The 16,773-nt window shown below is 53.4% G+C and overlaps 1 protein-coding gene across 1 annotated transcript; it reads left to right on the top strand.

Annotated features, from left to right (window-relative positions):
* The first annotated feature begins 4,816 nt into the window (after nucleotides 1-4,816).
* LOC120524804 (inhibin beta B chain) lies at nucleotides 4,817-7,994 on the top strand. The gene is made up of 2 exons (XM_039746559.1): nucleotides 4,817-5,579; nucleotides 6,325-7,994. The coding sequence occupies exons 1-2, from the start codon at nucleotides 5,231-5,233 to the stop codon at nucleotides 7,071-7,073; spliced, it is 1,098 nt and encodes a 365-aa protein (XP_039602493.1). The 5' UTR covers nucleotides 4,817-5,230; the 3' UTR covers nucleotides 7,074-7,994.
* Nucleotides 7,995-16,773: the final 8,779 nt, after the last annotated feature.

The following is a 16,773-nucleotide window of genomic DNA, read 5'->3' as shown; positions in this document are numbered from 1 at the left end:
GACGTTTACCGAGTCGTGCTGTCCGGTCGCTCCAGTCGTTGGACGTCCGTATGCTTCGTTCCAGTCTGCCTTTCTGAATGCCCCCCATAGCCGGACATCCACCTGCTGCTTTCGCCGATTTTTTAGTTGATCGCCGTGTTTTCTTTCATGGGGCTTTCGCAATTTTCCGCGTCCTAACTCTGATGAACGGACCGAGGGGGTGATAAGTGACCCCTGGGGTTGTGCTGATGTGACGCCTCGGCTCTTTGGCAGTCCGCAGGGACAGCACTGAGACCTACACAGCCGACAGGTGCGCACAACGAGCAATGAGCTCCTCCCACTTAGTGAACTGACCAATCTGAACTCGTCAGGCCTCCTCGTCATCAGAATTGTCTCTGCTACTTACACGTTGACTTTTTAATTTTTTCTTACGCATCCTCTTCGAAATTGACACAAAATGGAGGTGCCGATTTTACACCCGCAAGGTGCGGGGCCACCAGAGTACGGGAGTAAAGGGACGGAATACGACGTGAAGGGAATGAACACGTTAAGAGAACGGCGTCACTGTCCGCTCACAGCGCTGAGCAGAGGATACTGAAATGTGCAGGAATTGAATAAAAATCCGACTGCGGGGATCGTCGTGAGTGTTCGTCGCCCCTTTGCCTGCTATTGGATTGCAAATGGAAGTCTCTCCATCACACTTTCCATCCAATGCAACGGGTCAGTTTTAACGGAAATGTTACCAGTCGCATTTTTTTGAACCCCACTCCCCAGGTGCCCACGTATATGTCACGAAAAGTGCAGACGCTGCTCGGCAGTGCTAGAAGAGGACATCCGTATGTGGAGGTACCCGAAGTGTAACAAACACACAAGCGGTCGGGTGACGATGGAAGAACGGGAATTTCGATCGTCGTGACGTAATTTAGCTCCCTGCCTCGTTCGGATCGTGGCGGCTCGGTGGGCTTGTAGAGTATCGACTGGGCAGTGTGAATAACCGTGATGGGGTCGTGTGGCCTGATGCTGTCTTTAGTCCTACGGGCTGCTCTGTGTATGTGAGTCGTGACAGCCAATGAGAGCTCATCTGAAGTCCAATCAGCATCGAGCAAGAAGGCACGCAGCTGCTTTGGTCCTCACAACCAGACGAGAAGCTCGTCTGTCTGATGTGTCGCGTTTTATGTACTTCAGCTGATTAGAACAAAGAAAGACAAGGGCAGAGACTGCGGCTGAACTCGCTGGACCCGTCACTCCATTGTGCAGCTCCATCAAGCAGCATGCCATGTGGCTGTCACAAAAAGGGGCAAGCAGTGCTCTGTTGGGAGGTCGTCACAGAGTCGTGTAATTTGACATCCCCTTTGTAGTCACGGAAACTGGCGCGGTACACTGGTTAGAGGTCATGTAATGTGACTTTGGCTCAGACACTGTCCCCGGCTCAAGTTTATTTCTTATTTTTATGTTTTTATTTAAATGCTAGTTGTTACCCATCTAAGATTTGCCAACTGTTGAAACAACATATGCAATGCTTTATATTGGTACAAATGTTTGTGGTGCACGATCTGTTGGTATGGCCAATGCAATGCCTAAGTCACTTTTATATGCCATTTGGTATGGGATTAGTAAAAGCAGTGTTCATTTTTGTAATACGCCACTTGTTGGAATGTCAAATTTAATGCATTTTATTGCTAAAAATGTTTGTGATGTGCCATCTGCTGGAATGACAAATTCAACGCATATGCCATTGGGTATGGGATTTGTAAAAGCAGTGCTAATGTTTGCAATGCATGTCTGTTTGGAATGACAAATATAATGTATATATCTCTGGTATATTCCATTTGGCAGGGGTTTCATGAATTCAGTGTTAATGTTTGTGATGTGCCATCTGCTGGAATGACAATTGCAATGGATATGTCACTTTTATATGCCATTTGGTATGGGATTAGTACCAGCAGTGTTCATTTTTGTAATGCACCATTTGTTGGAATGTCAAATGCAATGTATTTTATTACGGCAAATGTTTGTGACGCACAGATAGACACACAGACACTTACCCATTTAACACATGTGGGCTAACTGTGCTACTCCTCTAAGATGGGTGGAAATTTAAGCAGTCAAAGCAGATCTCAGTGTTAACATTCAAGGTGCACCATCTGTTGGAATTTATTTTGTAATTGCATTGCATTTGTCATTCCGACAGATGGTGGCATCACAAAAATTTGTATTGATAAAATGAGTTACTACAAATGTTTGTGATGTGCCATCTGTTGGAATGACAAATTCAATGCATATGTCTCTGTTATATGCCATTGGGTATGGGGTTTGTAAAAGCAGTGCTACTGTTTGCAATGCATGTCTGTTTGGAATGACAAATGCAGTGAATTTTCCATCCATCCATTATCCAACCCGCTGAATCCGAACACAGGGTCACGGGGGTCTGCTGGAGCCAATCCCAGGGCACAAGGCAGGAACTAATCGTGCACACATACACACCCACACACCAAGCACACACCAGGGCCAATTTAGAGTCGCCAATCCACCTAACCTGCATGTCTTTGGACTGTGGGAGGAAACCCACGCAGACACGGGAAGAACATGCAAACTCCACGCAGGGAGAACCCAGGAAGCGAACCCAGGGCTCCTAACTGCGAGGCAGCAGCGCTACCACTGCGCCACCGTGCTGCCCGCAGGGAATTTTATTTCTGTAAATGTTTGTGATGCGCCAGCTGTTGGAATGACAAATATAATTCATGTATCTCTGGTATATTCCATTTGGCAGGGGTTTCATAAATGCAGTGTTAAGGTTTGCGGTGCACCACCTGCTGGAATGACAAAGACATAGCAGCTGGACAGACAGACAACTGCACAAACAGTCGCCCTTTTTTTATTTAAGTTGGATACTTTTTCGTGTTTTATTCCTAATTCTGTTTGTGTTTGTTTGATGTCATATTATATTTGTCTCTGATTTTGCATCATTTATTCATTTTGCCCTCTGGTCTTATTTATTTATTTTGCTATGTACCCTTTTCCTTTTTTTGTGATGCCTGAGGAGGTGAGCCCCCCTATGGTGCCCCCTAGGAGCTGCTGAGAGTTTGCTCCACTTTGGCATTGCGTCCTTGTTCGCATTATTCCGATTGATCCCGGCTCCACTGTCATTCGGTTGGCGATTCTTGGCTTTTTTTGGCCATTTTTCCCCCTGATTTTGTTGTCTTCTTCTTTTTATTTAAATGATTCCTGAAATATTTGGTGATTTTTTTAATTTTTTTTTTCATTTGGCCAGAAGGCTTTCATTCCATTGGCCTGATCTCCTGCTTCAACTGGACCTCATATGTTTGAATTGTGGAAGAGGGCAGCCTGAGGCTCTGGCGGTGGTCACACATGCACAGCGTCCTGCAGATGGCGCCACATCCTTGTAAATGCTGCACTCTGAGGCGTCTGCCGATCGGAATGGCCACCGCGGGCTCAAGTCGCCAAGTGACGGGCGTGTAACCGTTCAGCTGTCAGGGACCCCGAGGGGGCCACTTCAGACCACCCACCTGATGGGCATCTGTGAAGGAACGACTCCACTGGTCACAGACGGCCTCACTTTGTTTCCTGTAGTGTCACTTTTGAACCCTTCAGCCTGAACTGGAAACAAAGGGGGCGCCACTGAGCGGAATGCAGCCAGACGGCGACACACAGACAAAGCTTAGGGGGTCAGGTGGTATGTGGCGTGTGTGTGTATGTGTGTGTGTGTGTGTGTGTGTCTGATACGGTGCTTGGTCACCAGGCGTTATGTCACCAAGCCACCCACAGGGTGACACTAAGTGAGTCATGGGCTCTGGAAGCAGTAATACGGGGGCTCTCTGTGTACAGAGAAAGGCGCTATAAACTGTGAAGTCTATCAGTGTGTGTGTCTGTTTGGCTGTACTCCCCAATTGTGTGTGTGTGCCATGTGTGTGTGCCCTGTGTGTGCCGTGTGTGTTTCTTTGTGCCCTTTGCTGTTCTCCCCACACGTGTGTTTATGTTGCCATGTGCACGTGCGTGTTTGCACACAGTCCCCGCTTATGTGTGTTTATGTTTGTGTGTGTCTGTGTTGTGTGTGTCTGTGTTTACCTGCACTCCCTGCTCATGTGTGTGTTGACTCAACCTACCCCCCACAGCTGTGCCCTTTAAGGGGGGCCTGCAGACGTGGCGGGGCCTTGCATCACCATGGACAGCTCCCACGGTGCCCTGGCACACAGGACGAATACGCAAGCGAGTTCTGGAAGTCCTTGCAGCAGGATGACCACCACAGAAGCCTGGCTGGCACAGAGTGAGGAATGTGACACCCACCACCCAGGTGTTCAGTGCGACCCCTGGCATAAGCAGTGGGCCTTGATGACAACATGTGATACAGCGCCCACCTTGTGGCAGATGAGCCCCCACACTCAATGGTGCAGGTGCCACTCTCACCTAAGGTGAGGGACGCTGCAGTTTGTGACAAAGAAGGACTGTGGGTACCAACATTTCTCTTTGACTCTTAGTGGGTTCAGAACACTTGCCAACCAGGTACCTGGGCCTCTTCTGCTGTCCACACAGGTCCAGGGTGGCACCATTCTGTAATTTCCTTGGCTCTTGTAGCCCCCAGCCTTGCAAGGTGCCCGATGGCTCTTACAGTTAGCACCCTGGCACCTGCTGACATTTGAGCCTTGCGGGGCTCTGTTTGATACTGGACACGGGTGAGGAGCCAGGTGATGTTGGGACCCCCACACCTGTGTTCCTTTTGCTTTCCATGAATGGGGGGCTTTGGCACTCTCCCGAGCCCTCTGGACCTCACACCTGCCAGCCCACCCGTTTATTTATTGATTGTTTTTTACTTTGAAGGACACTCTGCCAGTCGCCGCCCAGCCTGGCGTGCCCCTCACCTATGCACCTCTCTGAGGTTTCGGCCAGGCGCATCTCTCGCTCGTCCCGGGCTGGGCACAGCCTGCCAGTGGCCGCCGCACTTTGCCCCGTGTTTTCCCAGGCCCGCCGTGGCTGATCAAACATTGCATCATGTTGACAGTCCACGTGCGGCCCCTGGCTGCCCCATGCCGGCTTTTTTTAATTTTTTTTTTGGAAGCCGCACAGCCGCCGAGCCGATCGCCGCGCAGCGCCCGTCTTGCTCTGCCCGTCACCCGCCGTGACCCGGCGCGCGAGCTGAGATGCTCATTGGTCACCACGCTTGTCTTGGATTACGAGCTTCGGCGGGGCGGTCGCCACTTTCACGCACGCAGCGCTTCGCGGTCTAGTCTCCAAGATGCGGACGGTCCTCGGCTGGGCTCTCTCCTTCCTCCTCCTCTTCCTCATCCTCCTCTTCCTCGGGGCCCGCGGAGAGCCGGGGGGCTGCGCGTCCTGCGGCACGACCGGCCTGGCCCGAGGAGACCAGGAACAGGTGCTGATCGAGATGGCCAAGCAGCACATCCTGAGCAAGCTGCACCTGAGCGAGCGACCGAACATCACCCAGCCCGTGCCCAGGGCCACCCTGATCAATGCCCTGCGCAAGCTGCACGCCGGCCGGCTGCGCAAGGACGGCACTCTGGAGCTGGAGAAGCCGGCCAGCCGCCTTAGGGAGCGCGGCTACGAGATGGTCAGCTTCGCCGACACGGGTGAGTCTCGAACGTCGGACGAGCGATCGCTGCGAACTGAGCGGCTGGACGCGCGCGGCCGCGAAAGGCGCTATATATGAAGTCGCCGGCGCGGGTTTCACGATGCGAGGTGCGCGGCGGACCAGTGGGGCGGATGGATGGATGGATGGATGGCGGGCTGCCCACCCCGCGCTATCTGCGCTCGCGCGATCGATCAGCTGGACTTGTCGAAATGAGGCCACTTAGCGGCTGTCGGTCAACAGCGGGAGGCGACGAAAGGGGGACGATAAACGCGGGGACTCGCGGGTTGGCATCTGCCCGGTGCCTCTCCGGAAGTGCCGTAGTGTCCCCGCCATCGACCTGACTCTTTGTGGGCTCAGACTGCCGGGCAGGACCTCTCCAGCTGCCCACTGGTCCAGGGTGGCAGCGTGGAGCTTAGTCTTCAGCCTGGCTAGGGGATCGTATGTTGGCATCTTCCAGCACCATGCCACCCTGTAGGTTTCTGTTCAGCTACATTGTTATTAAAGAATTGGAGGGCACGTATGGATGCAGCTGGTTAAGACTTTATAAAAGAAGCCCCGGCGTCTCTCTCTCTCTCTCTCTCTTTTAATTACCTCATTAGCCGACCCAGTGGGCACCGCAGCCTGCCTTTAGACCAGCACCCCATTCAACCCATACCCCTAGCTGTATTGTGTGAATAGCATACTGGGCACCTGTACCAGTTGTGTTCCTGTTCCTCATTCTGTCTCTTTTTCTTTCTTGGCAGATTTCAGCAACTCATCCAAGTCTGGCCTGGCATTCCAGTTCTCAAAGGAGGCAGATGCCAACTTCCAGGTGCTCAAGTCCACCCTGTGGCTCTACTTCAGATCTTCCGAGACCATTAAGAAGAAGGTCACTGCCCGGCTCTTCCTGGCCAGCACTGGCAGCTCCAACCGGACGTTCATCAGCCAAAAGAAGTTTGAGGTGGCACAGGGGAGCTGGCACACCTTTGTTATCACCCAAGGAGTGCAGGCATTTTTTGACCGGGGTGACAAGAGACTTCAGTTGGAGGTGGAGTGCCAGGGTTGCCAGAATCTTGCCGTCCTGGGCAGCCGGAGTGAGCCTTCTCGCCAGCCCTTCCTGGTGGCACAAGTGCGGCTCCGAGAGGATGGGCACACCATCCGCAAGCGCTCCCTGGACTGTGATGCCAATGGCAGCATTTGCTGCAAGAAAGACTTCTATATTAAGTTCCGGGACATTGACTGGCAGGACTGGATCATTGCCCCCGAGGGCTACCACATGAACTACTGCATGGGGCAATGCCCACAGCACCTGGCCGGCTCGCCTGGCATTGCTTCGTCATTTCACGCGGCTGTCTTCAACCAGCTGAAGGCCAATGGCATTCAGCCGGCCGTCAGCTCCTGCTGTGTGCCCACCCAGCGCCGGCCGCTCTCCATGCTCTACTTTGACCCAACTCAGAACATCGTCAAGACTGACATCCCCGACATGATTGTGGAGGCCTGTGGGTGCACATAAGCTGAGCGGGCATGGGCAGAGCTCTTATTTACACGTAGATGAAAGTAGGGCGCACGTAGAAAACCACTAGGCTGCTCACCAGGCCCCAGCTGGCCAAGACATGGGCATGGAATAGGTGCCCGGCCCTTGTAGTTTGCTTCATTTTAATGACATGTGCCAATTGAGGACTTTTTAGACTGAGCGCTCACTTTAAGCCATACTGGTGCCCTCTGCTCTTCACTCAGGGGCTGACAGGGGCAGAGGGCACAGGCTCCAAGACTCTCATCAGGTGATTATAGGGGACCAGCCAGGGTGTGTGGGGTTCTTGGCAGGTGCCAGGGCATGAGTGTATGACAGTGTAATTAAGGCACATCCATGTGGGTGGGTGGCACAGGCTTGGCAGAAGGTCCCCAAGTTTTGAGGCCATGAGGGTCAGTCAAGGGGTCCAGTAGATCTCAGTGCAGGGTCCAGTAAAGTGTAAGAGCAGAGGGGCTGGCTGGGCACGGTGTGGGACAGTGCCCATGTTGTGTGGGCTACACAAAAGTTGGACAGCTGCGAGGAGCGCCCGTTTTGGGCAGGGTGAAGCAACGTGAGCCACGGTGTTGCAGTACCGCAAGAAGCTGACCTCCGCGCCGTTACTCAACCACATGTACAAATACCTGGCGCCTTTCCTAACGGTAGCAAATGTGAAGGTCAGCGGCTCTGGAAGTGAGGCTGGCAAGGGGCACAGAGATGGAGCACTCACTTGAGGAAGTCATCCTCCCAGAATGCCACGCCAGCTCTGCTTCATTGTGCCATGCTCCTGGCCTCCTGTGGCACTCCTACGACTAAGCCTCTTGGTGCCCACCTTTTCTTCATGTTGTCTGTATTAGCGCCATGTCCACTGGGCACACCCTCTGGACGACGCTGCCTGCCATATTCTGTTTTTAATGGAAAATAAATCTTATTTTGTCTGTACCCGCCTCTGCCTGTCATTTCTGAAAGCGTTCTGCTGATCGCTCCCAGTTTACCCATTGACTTCCAGTGGGGGGCACCGCTCACCTCCAGAGGGTCCTTGCTCTGTTCCACTGTGCCTGACTGGGGGCTCAAAGGGTGCCAGTGGGTTGTGCCACCCTCAGACTTTAATTAGGGTGTTTGCTGGTGCATCACTGAGGGGTACCTGACTTAAGTCAACATGCTGTTGATCCAGTGCCCACCCATATGGATGCCAGTCTGACCCTTTGATTTCCTTTCTCTGTATAGATGCCAGTCTCTGCCCTTATAATCCGAGGGTTGCTCATATGAATGCCAGCCTACCCCACTGATCACCCGGTCTCTCCTTTTGAATGTTAGACTCTACCCCTTTGATTCCCTTTCACATCACATGGATGCCACTGTGCCCGCACGATTAACTGTCTCTGCTTAATGGGTGCCACTTTGCAGTATTGATGCTCCATCTCCTTATATGAATGCTAGTCTTCCATTTTGTTCTCCTGTCTCTCCTTATGGATGACAGTCTCTGCCCTGTTTATGCCAAGTTTACTCCTATGGATGCCACTCTGCCCTTCTGAACCTCTCTCACCTCTTATGGATGCCAGCCCACCCCAATGATTATATGTCTCCCCATATGAATGCCTGTCTGCCCTGCAGATCTCCAGTCTGCATACAAATGCCACTCTGCACATTCTATACCAGTCTGACATGTTGCCCCTCTGTGCCTCTGTACTGATGCCCTTTTGCCAAGTTGATCCCATCTCTCTGTATGCATGCCAATCAACTCTGCTGATTCTGTGTTACCCATGTGGATGCCATTCTGCCCCTTTGGCCCCCTCTCTCCCCATGTTAATGCCAGTGTTTACCCCCATTGCCCCATGTGGGTGCAATTCTGCCCTTTTCATCTCCTGTTGCCACATATGACTGGCAGTGTGACCCCTTGATGCCTTATCTCCCCATGTAGATGCCATTCTGCCCTGTTGATTTCCTTTGTCTCTCTGCTGATGCCTGTTTGCCCCATTAATGCATTGTCTCCGCATGTGAATGCCAGCCTGCTCCCCACTGAGCCCCTCCCTCTTTCTATATGTGTCCATCTGTCCCATTGATCCCCAGTGTCCCATTGTGGAGGTCACCCTCTCCCCTGCTGACCCAGTGTCCCTCCAGGTGGACACCACTCTCCTGTCCCTTTACCCTTTACCTCCTGTGCTCACTCTTACCCCTTTGTGAACTGTGCCAGGCTATAGGTCAGCTGGGTCTCTTACACCATGGTTCAGGTGCCCCTTTTGTCTCGCATGGTCACCTCCACCTGTGTGGCATCCCTGTGCCACCGCCTTGGCCAACATCTCATTCTCTCCAAGAAAAAAAAGAGTATCGATTCTGTCTGGAAGACAAAGGCCATGTTTGCCCACTCGAAAGTGGCTGTCTGTGTTTGCTCAGCAAACAGACCCGCCTGGGCCGTCACAGTCGGCACTGCCACCTTTGCCACTCTCACTGAATGCCCCAAGTCTCCAGAGGTTCTGCTTACAGTCAGGTGGGATGGGTGGCACCCCAGCTCCTTGGACAGTACCAGATACACTATGGCATTTGTGGCACTAGGTGGCCGGCATTCTAAGGAGGATGCCAGCCTTGCAGAGAGTACTGGTGAAGTCATCCTGCCAGAGGGGCTGTTGTCAATGGTAAGAAGACCGGCCAGCGTCTTGAGCGCAGTGGCACACTGACTGACTGATCCACTGACACACTGACCCAGAGACGCGGATCTGCGCGCCCGCTAAGCCCCTAATCCGCTCTGCCTCCCCTCCCCTCCCCCGCATGCCCTCCTCGCTCCTCTGCCGCTCAGCGCCCAGTTCACTGGTCCTGGTGAGCCACATGAGGGTGAACCAAGGCTTTCAATGTCACTCTGGCAGGGGAGCGGGGTGCTGCCCACCACTTGTGAAGGTGAGCCAAGCCACGTCATTATGGCACCTGGCGTCACCCACAATGCAGCAAGAGAAAGTCTTACCATGGATCAGGGGGATAAGTCGGGCAAAAAACTGACAGCCTGATGAGGGCGTGTACGGCGCCAGGCGCTATATAGGCTGCACAGCTAGCAGTCTCTGTGGGCACTGTCCTGCTGTGTGGCTGGCCAAATAACCAGTGACGTGTTCGTGCTGGTCTGCCTGCAACTGGCAGTGCCAGGCTAGAGCCCTGATGGCAAGTGAGGTGGCGCTCAGGGGTCGGCGAGGTGCTGGTGCGGTGGACACTTTGTTCTCCATAAGTAGTCCAATCTTTCATTAGCCACCTTCTCCACTCTTCCTGCCAGCTCAACGCTGCGATTTCCATTATCGGCTCAAGCGCTGCGCTAATCCAATTACGCGGGACCCACTTTCCAGAAATATCTTCTCATTCACAGCCTGTGCTGTAATCACAGGGCACCAGGGGCATGAGGGCACACCTGCAGTGCCACTCCACTGTCCATTTCTTTAAGTGGATATAGTGCTTTTCATGTTTGCCTGAGTAGCACTCTGTGCCCACCCTGGCACAGTCCTAGGGCACTAAATGCCAGTTAAGCAGTCTGATCAGTGGGTTAGAAGGAAATGCAGAGACTGGCATCGGGATGGCAGGTGCCCCTTCTAAAATAAAGTATCAGATCAAGTGAGTTGGCTGTGTCCTGCAGTGTGAACTTACCACCACCAAGCTGGCAGTGGCTTCCCCTCAGACTGCATGCTGGCATCAAGCAGGTTATGAGATGCCAGCCAGTGAGTCCAGGCCTGGCATCTGGCTTATTGCAGCCCACCTTAGGGACAAGGCTGGCACCGTGTCCAGTTTTAGAGTCAGGCTGTTTCCACAGTCTCAGGGGGCCAAAACTGGCAAAGGACAAGCAGTGCCACCTCAGAGCTGAAGCCAAAAGGGAAATGAGAATTAAGAAGTAGGTCAGCGGGCTGGCGTCACCCACTTCAACTGACAGCCCAGAGGCTCAAGGAATTAGCTGCAGCAGTCCGTGGTGTGGCACGCAGCGCCAAGCGGTAAGACCTGGTTCTTTAAGGTGATCCCGGGGGTGCAGCACTTTCTCGAGAGTCACTCACTAAATCCTTTATGTAATGGAGAAGCTCTGCCTTTGTAGTGCCCTTCAGCAGCAGAGCATGGCACTGCCCACTCGCCACTCTCACTCGCTCAGGATGCTGCAATTTTTGGCCAGATGAGCCAGGTGGCACCGTGTGTGATGTGCGGCTCCTCACGCACCGAACTTCGCCCCACTGCAGCTCGCAGGCCTGTACTTTACACCCGCTATTGATCGGGCGCCACGGCGGGCACTCGGCTTGTATTTATGTGTGAGGTGGATGCACTTTACACTGCTTATCAGCTGAACCTTCATCACAAAGCCAGCTGGCCCTTCAATTGTTGTTCAGCTGCTGAGTGAGGGCAGTGGGCATGAGCCTCCTAATGGATGCTGGCACCCCTTTGCTCTTACCAGAATGTGTGCAGCACCCCCATCCTTTGGGCCCCGCTGCACTTGGGCACATCAGATATGCCTTCGGTTTGAGATGCCACCAGTCCACTCTCAGCACAGAGGAATGGGCAGACACAGGGCTACTGCTTATGCCCGCTCGCACCTCTCACCTTTTAGTGTCACATTGGTACGAGTCACAGCCACCTGAGGGTGCCATCTGTACTGGCCTGGGGTCTGAAGGCTTTGTTGGCAGTTCACTAGTTTGGGTCAGATGGCCAGCTGGGTTTCATGTTCCCCTTTAGTCAGCTGACCAGCGCCCCTTTACTGCATTTTGATGGCAGAGCCTAGTTCTGTGTGCCCTTTAGAGTTCAATGCTCAGGACTTGGCAGAGCATCACCCCTTGACCACACAACAGACTGGCAGTGCCCTTCCGGGATGTGCTGGTGTGCTTGTCAGTTCAGTGCTAAGCCCTGCTGGCACACCATGTAGTGACCCCTCGATGCCTATTTTTGAGGAGCACCATCACAGGTGCCACATCACTGTGGAGGAGGACTCATGCCCAAAGTGACATCTTTTGGCTTTTCTTTGCCATTCTAAGGTTCGGCCAATGCTATGCTACTACTCATAAAAACACCAGACCCCCTCACGCCCGCCAATGCCACACTATCCTGTCACCTTGTCCCTTCCCACTTTGTCCCAGTTCTGTTCAGCTTTGCCAGTTGCACTTACCTGCTGTCCGCAGAGTCGGCTGAGTCTCCTCTGTGCGCTGCTGCCGCCAATGTGTGTGCCCGTGTGCAAGTGAGGGCGGCTATTTAAAGTCCGTGGACCCCGGCCACTTGATGGCCATCTGCATGGAAAAAGAAATCCGCAAGACTCTTAGGGGCTAAGAAAGGCCTGACAGATGCTCAGCATGGTGACAGGTGGGTGACATCGGCCGACTGGGGCTGCGGGCACAATAGGCCGAGTCACTTGTGGGACTAACGACTGCCCACAGCCTGAGGTGGACTTTGAGAGAAGTGGACGACTGGATGTGATGGACTAAGGGATGAATGTCTGTCCAGTACGAGGTGGACGACGGGCAAGAATGGACTGCAGAACTAATAAATGGGCACTAGGAGGTGGATGCCAGGATGAGGTGGACTGCACAACTGATGACTGCCCAGCTGGAGGTGGACGAGGGGCTTTGCAGGACACGGCCAGGTGATGATGGAGTGCACATCTTGAGGCTGATGAACCCAAGTCAGAGATGTGACCGACCCACTGTGCCCTCTTACTGGTGTGCCCGCACTTATTTAAATGTCATCTTGGAGATTGAGTGCCCACCCGAGTTTGCCCCTTCTCTTTCCTAGAACTGAGATTCTGACATGCAGCCATCGCTTGGCCAGAGTATGCCTGGGTAAAATCAAGATTACCCTCTTAATGTCTCATTAACCCAACTTGGCAGCACTGGGCACCAGTTTATGGAAGTGCCCACTCTCACTGGGTGTGCTGCTTGTGCTCTTCAGTAGTAATGCAGTGGGTAGGCTCAAGGAGGCAGCACTGCACCCGCCCCTACATTTGTCGCTGGCATGACCCCAATGCAGATGATAGACACCAAACCTGCCACTTGTGGGCACCCTACTGCAGCTTGTGCCCGCTCTGCTTCTATGATCTGACCTGCACAAATGCTGGCCTGCCTCTGGCCACTCTGGCCCCCTTGGCATATGGCTGTGCATCTGTCAGCCACATGGGACAGCTTGCCAGGCCCCTCATTCATAAAGTCTTCTAATCGGCTGGGATGAATGAAGACTTGAGAGCCTGGGGGGCCATGCCAGGTTAGCCATGCCAGGTTAGCCACGCCAGACGTCACTACAGCCTGCCTCCTGGAGCCCACTGCTCTCCATGAAAAGCGCTATATGTGTAAAGATGGAGTGACTTCAATTGGCAGTGCCCACAATGTGCTGACCACAATTCAGTAGATGGGCAGAGTGTCACAGATGCCCATCCAAGATATTTTTGGTTGAAGAGTGGAGGTTTGAGGTGCCCCCTTGGTTTTTTTTCTGAGTGACCCTGGTCAGCGTGGTCTTTGTCCGTGATGTCCAGTGGTCCAGTTTCAGACCCACAGTTCTTTCTGCTGTGACCAGACACAGACAATGAGGATGCCAATAATGACCACTCCAAACAAGTGGAGGGCACCACTGAGCTGGTATGGATGACAGCAGTGTCACTACCTAAATCCAGGGTGTCACACGAGAGGGTCTTTCCAGAAATCTACACAGTCCAGATGTTATGCGGGCACCTCAACCCCTCACACCCCAGATGGGGACATCACACTCAGGGTTGTGACCCCCCGATTGCTTGGCGGTTGTGTGACCCAGTCCTAGGATTCATGAAGACTTTGGTGACACCGTCCGGATGAAAGTGGGACACTTGGAAAAACACGGCCATTATATTCAGCTCTTGGGGGACCAAACAAAGCACATGGGGCACACTGACGAGGGGCGAGCAGGGGGTCTCATCAGGCTCTGGATATTAAGGATGACATAGAAGGACCACCTGCATGTGGTCAAAGGTGCAATGAAAGCATTTTCTGCAAAGTGACCACACAGATTGTACAAAACACTGCCCCCTAGTGGGACGCCCGTCACGGTAGAATTAGTTGAAGAGACAGGACCTTGTGGGCTTTCCGTGTTTCTTAGATGTCGATGCCCCCTGCTGGTGGCAAAGGAGATTTCATTTGCAAGAATAAAGGTAAGAATTTTTCGTTCAAATCCCGACTCCAGCAATAACTTCCCGCTGGCGCACCCTGGAAACGTGGGATCATAAATCAAGTCTCGCGGTGCCATGCCCTGCATGCCATTCTTGAGCTGTCTGAAGATGGCACAGAAGAAGAGAAAGTCAGTTTGAGTGGCCGTCCAGGGCGGGACTCTCGTTGGATGGGCTCCGGTTACCGGCGATCGTGGAAAGAAAACTGGAGATGAGTGGATGGATGGGATACACGTGATAACTGATCGTCAAAGGAAAGGCGCTATATAAGACGGGCGATCTATATGCCGTGCCACCAAATCGGGGGGAATTAAAAAAGAGTTGATGGATTCGTTCGTCGCCATATTTGGGTCGCGCGGCTCAAAGCGCCACCTGGCGGACATCATAAGGCACAAAGCCAACGCAAGGCCTCCTCGGTGGACACCAAAAGCGCCTTCACTTGACCACCCCGATCCCCGCAGCGCAGGACCCTTTGTCGACGTTAAGATGGACACGCTGGAGATACTGGGAGGCCAGCCAAGTAATTACTGAAGCGTCAATGAAAGGCGACAAAGCGACGATCGCACCCAGCGGGCACCACAGGCAGACCACCCACCGCCAGGTCCGAAGAGTCCGCGGCGACGGCGATGGCTTTAATCGTGCGGGGAGTGCGGCTCTCGGTGGCCCTCTAGTGGCTATCGTGTGCTATTAAAAAGCACGAAGCGAGCGCGCCGGAGCCGACAGTCTGAACGCTCGAGCGACTGACTAGCCGTTCATGGAGTAGCGGACACAGTCCAGGGACCTGCGGGTGACGTGGACTGGCACTGAGTGTGTGTGTGTGTGTGGTCACCCAGTGACCCTGCCCTGGATAACCGGGTTTGAACATGGAGGGCTGGATGAGTAGACTGATCTTGTACAATGGACCGCTGTCCCTTCTAGGACTGACACCGCTTGGTCTGGCGATTCGACGAGTGGCTTACAATCCACAGCCTAAGCCACTAGGGGGCACCACATACATTGACGACTGATAGTAGACCAACCCCATCCATCCATCCTTCCATCCATCCATCCATCCATTCTCTAAACCCACTTATCCACAGCAGGGTCACATGGGAGGTTATTTACAGGCTGAGCACCCTGGGCTCTTCACGTGGGCGACCATCTGCATGGAACAAGAAATCCTCGGGTGACATCGGCTGATTGGGGCCGGCGGGCATGACGGGATGAGGTGGACTGTAAGACTGGTGACTGTCCAGTAAGTGGTGGACAATAGACCAGGGTAGACTGTAGGACTGGTGATTGTCCAGGATGTGGATGAGGGGTCAGGATGGACCACCAAACTGATTAATGTAAAGCAGGTTGGCAAGATGGGCTATGGAACTAAAGACTGTCCATCAGGTGGTGGACTGCAGGACTACAGACTGGCCAGCAGGGAGTAGAAGATGCATCAGAATGGACTGCAGAACTAACGGCTATCTAATAGGAGGTGGACAATGGGCTGAGATGGATTGTGTGGACTGAAATCTAGCATGATGTGGATGGGGGGTCAGGATGGACTGCAGAACCAATAACTGTCCAGTAGGAGGTGGACAACAGACCACGGCAAACTGTAGGACTGACCACTGTCCAGTAGGTGGTGGAGATCAGGCCAAGGTGGACTGTGGGACTAGCAGCTGTCTAATACTAAAGTAGACAATGGGTCAGGATGGACTGCAGAACTAACAGCTGTCTGTTAGGAGGTGGACGACAAGCTTTGCAGGACATGGCCATGCCACACACGAGTGCTCATATTCTGGCACCCCTCTTGAGACTGATGAACCCGAGTCGGTGAATTGACTGACCCAGTGGGCACCTCTTACTGGTGTGCCCCTCTTATTTAAATATCATCTTGTAGATTGAGGGTCCCCCAGGGTTTGCCCCAACTCTTCCAGACCTGGGATTACGTGTTGGACCCAGGGAGATGTGTGGCCGTTGCGCTGACCAGAATGTGTTAATGTCAAGACTCCCACTCCCCCTCAAAGTCAAAATATCAAAGCTGCTTAATCCAGCGGAGTCCATCCTGGCAGTGTTGGGCACAAAGCAGGATGCCAGTCGATGCCAGAGTGAACCCACATGTCACGGGTCCATTTGTCATCACCGGCCCACCTGTCCTGCATGTCCTTTAACTGTAGAATGAGAAAGCAATTCGACATTACGCCCCTCCTTTAAGGCGCTATACAGAAAAGCGATGCCTTTGATTGAGAGAATGACGTGCATGCGCGCAGCCCGTCCAGATAGTCTGGTTAGATAGAGTGAGGGTCCTTTTGCAGACCCCCTAATCACACAGCACGTCCTGAAGTGGCTGTCATCGCGACTCCCTGTGCTTCTCCCTGCTGCGTTAATTGGCTGGCTGGCCAGCAATAAGTGGCCATCAGAAGGGGGGCGCCGCCCGCCGCTCCACGCCCCTCACCAACCCCGCATTTCCTCGCTCGACTTTCCTTCGTTTTTTCTTCATGGCCAAGGGGTCTTTTCCTTCACCCCCTCGCGTGTAGCGCCGTCCAGTGGTGCGGGGCAGGGCGCGCGCACTCCGGTCCATAGGCTCGTAACTCCGTTCCAGGC

The sequence above is a fragment of the Polypterus senegalus genome, chromosome 3 (assembly GCF_016835505.1).
Source record: "Polypterus senegalus isolate Bchr_013 chromosome 3, ASM1683550v1, whole genome shotgun sequence".
Taxonomy (NCBI): domain Eukaryota; kingdom Metazoa; phylum Chordata; class Cladistia; order Polypteriformes; family Polypteridae; genus Polypterus; species Polypterus senegalus.
Note: the sequence above shows the minus strand (reverse complement) of the source record. Positions and strands in the feature narration are given on the sequence as shown.